This window comes from Otolemur garnettii, unplaced genomic scaffold (assembly GCF_000181295.1).
Source record: "Otolemur garnettii isolate 467f Iridium unplaced genomic scaffold, OtoGar3 scaffold00086, whole genome shotgun sequence".
In the NCBI taxonomy this organism is placed as follows: Eukaryota; Metazoa; Chordata; class Mammalia; order Primates; family Galagidae; genus Otolemur; species Otolemur garnettii.
This window is the reverse complement of record NW_003852481.1, coordinates 3,235,726-3,240,649: the sequence shown is the minus strand read 5'-3', so window position 1 is coordinate 3,240,649 and position 4,924 is coordinate 3,235,726. Positions and strand designations below refer to the sequence as shown.

General features: G+C 40.6%; 1 protein-coding gene across 1 annotated transcript in view; it reads left to right on the top strand.

Moving 5' to 3' along the window:
- Positions 1-4,386, top strand: part of BTG4 (BTG anti-proliferation factor 4) — a 27,053-nt gene extending 22,667 nt beyond the window's left edge. The window contains exon 5 of the mRNA XM_003794723.1: positions 4,230-4,386. Coding sequence (XP_003794771.1) covers positions 4,230-4,239 — 10 coding nt within the window. The 3' untranslated portion in view covers positions 4,240-4,386. The remainder of the gene's footprint in view (positions 1-4,229) is intronic.
- Positions 4,387-4,924: the final 538 nt, after the last annotated feature.

Genomic DNA, 4,924 nt, shown 5'->3' with positions numbered 1-4,924 from the left:
AAAAAAAAAAAAAAAAAGAAAGAAAATGTGACAGTCATTGACACATAGACAAGATTTAAAGCTAGAAGACTGGATGACTCCCCCAAGGGGAATGAATCCTGGCCCCCCAACATTAAGAGGTCAGAGAGAAGAGGAGAGGTCAGCAAAGGTCCCTGAGAGATAGGTAGGGGGAAAACCAGAGGTGGGACAGTGCCCTGGCAGCCAAGTGAAGAAAATGTATTGAGGAGCATTCTGATGTGTCAAATGCTGCCAATAGATAAGGACAGAAAATTGACAGTTCTCTGTGGTCTGTGGGAGCTGAGGTGTAACCGAATTCTGTGGTCTTAATGTCCAACATCAGCAGTAACCATGAAACAAACCTCTGACTCAGTAACTAATGGAGATTTAATCATGAAGAGATGCATAGGGGATATTTAATCAGGAGTCAGGGGAGATCTAGAATCTAGTCTCAAATCTACCGCTACAAATAGCCTTAATGATTTTGGGCAAAGTCCTTACTCTTTTAAAACATATAATATGGCTAAAAATACATATACTACCTATTTTGCAAGATTGCTGACCGGATCAAGGGAGACAACATATATAAAAGTGGCTTTGAAAATTATAATTTGATAGAAATAATGTAAAAAGATGAGTTCTTGTTTATACCTCAAGAATGGATTGACTCTTCATGGAGGGTAATATTTTTAAGATCATAGACATAAATTTTGATATCCTTTAAAAAGCTGAGATGATGTTCATTGTCCTCCATAGGTAGGTTTTTTATCACTCTCTTTCCTCCCCTTCCCCTTTCTTGATTCCTGAGACCTTTACATCTCTTTGTGCCTGTGTGCGCCCACTGATGAGCTCCTAATTATTCAAGAAGACACACATGTTTGTTTTACCACTCCTGAGATACTTCATTTAAGATAACGGTCTCCATATGGGCACACTAAAAGCCCCAACTTATACTTTATAAAAGGTATCTATGTAAAAAAAAATCATACTCCCTTAATATTTTGAAATAAAGAAAATCTTTAATAAAAGGCTGAGATAATTTCATAAAGGTGCTTTAAATAACACAATATTCAGAAGACTATCATTGTCAAGCTTGCCTGGAATACAGCACACTGTAAGTCTGAGTAAATATGCTATCCCTTGGGCATCTAAATTTAGTATGAGTCACAGTGAGTTTTACAGATGGAATTCTGCTTACTTACTGATAATATGTTAGTGATACATGAAGTTATGTAACTCATAGACCCACATTTGCTGTCCCCATGACTCAACATAACCACTGTCCGCCCCATAGGATATGTTATTTAAAAAATGCTGTCATCTGTGGTTTGAGAAGTAGGCTGAGTGTCAAGGCAGTATAACTGCTAGATAGCCCAGAAATATCTGAAAAGGTCATACACTTCTTTGTGAAGAAGCTAATTTTTATTTATTTATTTAGACAGAGTCTCATTATATCGCCCTTGGTAGAGTGCTATGGCGTCACAGCTCACAGCAACCTCTAACTCTTGGGCTTAAGTGATTCTCTTGCCTTGGCCTCCCAAGTAGCTGGGATTACAGGCTGCCACCACAACGCTCAGCTACTTTTTTGTTGCAGTTGTCATTATTGTTTAGCTGGCCCAGGCCGGGTGCAAACCTGCCAGCCTTGGTGTATGTGGCCAGTGCTGTAACCACTGTACTACAGGAGCTGAGCCGAGAAGCTAATTGTAATTAAGGCCATGTGATACACATGATAAAGTTACTTACCTCTTCTGACGATTCTAGCTCCAAGCAAGACTCATGCTTCATTTCAAAGAATTTAGAGAGAAGATCTCTTTGCTTCCCAGAGGCAGACTGCTCTTCCTGCAGAATGGCACTCATGCTTTGGTCAAGCTCACTATCCCAGGAAATGGCTGACATTCGCAGCATGATGGAGAACGCGTCCTTGAAATATGCTTTCAGCCCCTGGCCAAGGAAGGGAAAGTGAGGGGGCAGATCAGTAGGACTCCGAGGCAACTGTTACTAAAGCTTTAAAATAATAGTTGAAAGGAAAGTGGGTCTTGAGATTTTCATCCTCACTTGCCCTTATCATAGGCCATTATTATCATTAGCAATTCTGGTGCGGTTTGTAGACTGACAGTTAAATTTCCATGAAAAGCTGAGATACTGGCCTCATGGGAAGACCACTGCTGTCAAGGGTGGTGCATGCATTTTGTCCTATGTGACCACGGGAATTTTGATTAGGAAAGTCTTTCTGGGCAGGCAGTGGGAACCAAAGGTCACCAGTAGGACTCAAACAGATTTGAAATATTGAAAGCATTTATTTTCCTGGGGAATGGGGGCTGAGTCATGGGGAATGGGGTCTGAGTCACAGAGAAATAGAAGCAAAATGCCCTGTGCATGTTCTAATACCTCATAAAATGACCTCAGAAAGACAGGGTTGGAGTCCTGGTGGGCGTCTCTGGCAGTGATGTGGGCCAGGCAATGGATCAACAGCAGAATGAAGTTTCCCACAGATGCCAAACACTCTCTCTTAATAAACAGTGTGTTTTTAGCACTCTGGAGAAAATATCCAAACACAGAGAGTCAACCTCAGGGAGCATTCCACAGCCTTTTTCTTTTCCTAGGTTTGTGGTATATGGTCTAAGAATCAGTAAAATTCTCTGAGCCTCATGGAAATTACTGAAGGGAAGATTCAGATGACTAAGGAAAAATTATTGTTTTAATTCAACTCTCTGAATAAGTCATTTTCTCTACTGTCTCCCAATTTTTCCTGCTAACTCCATCCTATAAAAAACGAACTATAGTAAAACCTCCATAGCTGGCCACCTCCCTACATTGACCACCTCCTTGAGTTGACCTAATTCTCATTGACTGGACATGCATCACATGTACTCAATGGAAGTTCCTTATGTTGACCATCTCTGTATGTTGACCAGTACCTTGGGTGGTCAGCTTACAGAGTCCAAGTTACTGATGTATCTCTGCTGTCTTTTATCAAAGTCCTACAAGTACTATTTCCTTAAGCCGAGGTTGGTTCTCAAACTTTCGTGGAATTAGAATCACAGGGAGTGATTCTGTTCTTGGGGCCCTCCCAGAATTTCTGGTTCTACAGGTTCAAGGCATTTCTCCTTTTACCAAGCTTCCCTGACAATTAATACTGGAGTTCCAAGGGCCATAGTTTGGGAATCACTGCCTTTGGGGGCTCTGAGGCTTTCTTTGTCTTCTGGGCATTACTGTAATCAATTTCACAAGTCACCTGCCTTTCAAATCAAATAATTGATTTGAAATCACTCTCCTGTTCATTCTCTTAAGGGGCAGTACATTGGCAGGGAAATCCTTTGGTAATTTGGAATCAGACAATCTGAAATCTGTCCCTTGAATCAGGTAGCATAGGCTAATGGTCAAGAAGATGTTTTTGGCATTAAATACACCTGAACTTGAGTCTCAACTCTTGCTAACACTATGATCTTGGGGAAGTTATATAGCTTCTCTAGGCTTCAATTTCCTAATTCACGAAATGGAGACAACAATTGTACCCACCCCATAGTGTTGTTGTAAGTTAGACATGAGCTAATGTATGTAAGGCATCTGACACACTGAACTTAATGAATCCAGAGTCTGTTTTCCCATCAGTAAAGTGAGATTAAACTCTTTCTTTATAGAGTTGCTTTGAGAATCGAGTGAAGTAATGCCTGGTAAGTACCACAGATGAGTAATTTCTGGTCTTATCAAATCCCTTAACGATCTGCTAGTCAAGTGTTAACTGCTTTATAATCCTCCAACATTGATCAGCAGATCCTTCTCTCAGAATTATTTAACGGTGGACCTTCATTAGTGGTTGAGGTCTAGATACACCATCTTAGAGTCACCAGCAAGGCACTTCCAATCTACATATTTGAGGAACTACCAGGACAGGAACAAATTAGACTCTTTTCTGCAGAAAGATGCTGATAGTGCAAGATTTCCTGAAGCTGGAACCAGAACTCTAACGGGAAATACTGATTTGGAACCTCTGGCTCTGATAATGACAGAGATCTATGAATGGGCACAAAGCCATTGAGCTTCTCTGGGCGTGATCCAGGACACATCCATCTCACTGATTAGAGAAAGCTCTTACATGGTGACACTTATCATGTCTTCATGCAATGATTTATTTCCAAGGAAGAATAAAATATGTCGAGAGTTGAGAGAAAAAAAATGTTTTTATAAAATACGTTCTTTGTTTGCTTCTGTTTATTTTGACTAGACCCCAGAATTTTATAACCTGCATCTGGGAATGGGGATTTGTAGCACCTGATAAAAGAAGGTGCCTTGGAAGGCATTGCCGGAGGCTTCCATGGCAGGAAGATGGGAAGCAATCTGCAGGGTGATTTCTGGAGCCTGAAAAGAATGAAGGACAAACAAAAGCAATTTTATCTTTTTGCTGAAAAAATTCTCATGCAAAAATAGAATTTCTCATGCAGCTTAGCTACCAAGTATCAGTCAAATCGGTGGAAAGTAAAGGAACTTTACTCAAGTTCAAGCTCCTGTAGGGGAGCATTGATTTCGATCATAACAAGGTAAGTAGATTCAGGGTCCACTGCGGGAAAGTGGGAAGCATATACAGGTATTTAATATTTATGCTAACTATGACAATCAACTTACTACTTTTCTAAATCCAGGTGGACTAGACTGGCAGGCAGGCAGAAGGGCTCTCCAGACTTAATACTGGATTCTAGCCCCGGCGCTGCCTTTCTGGCTGTGTGAGCTTGGGTAAATTTACTCAACCACTCTGTGTTCAAATTCTGGGAAAAGTAACAGTATCTGTTTCTTAGGTTTTTTGTAAGGATTAAGGGAGTTAAGTCATGCACATCATTAGAATGTTTTCTGGCATGTAGGAAGTGCTTCCTTCATTCTACCTGTGATTAATATCATTTGAAAGATTAGATCTGGAAAGGAGAGACTAGGA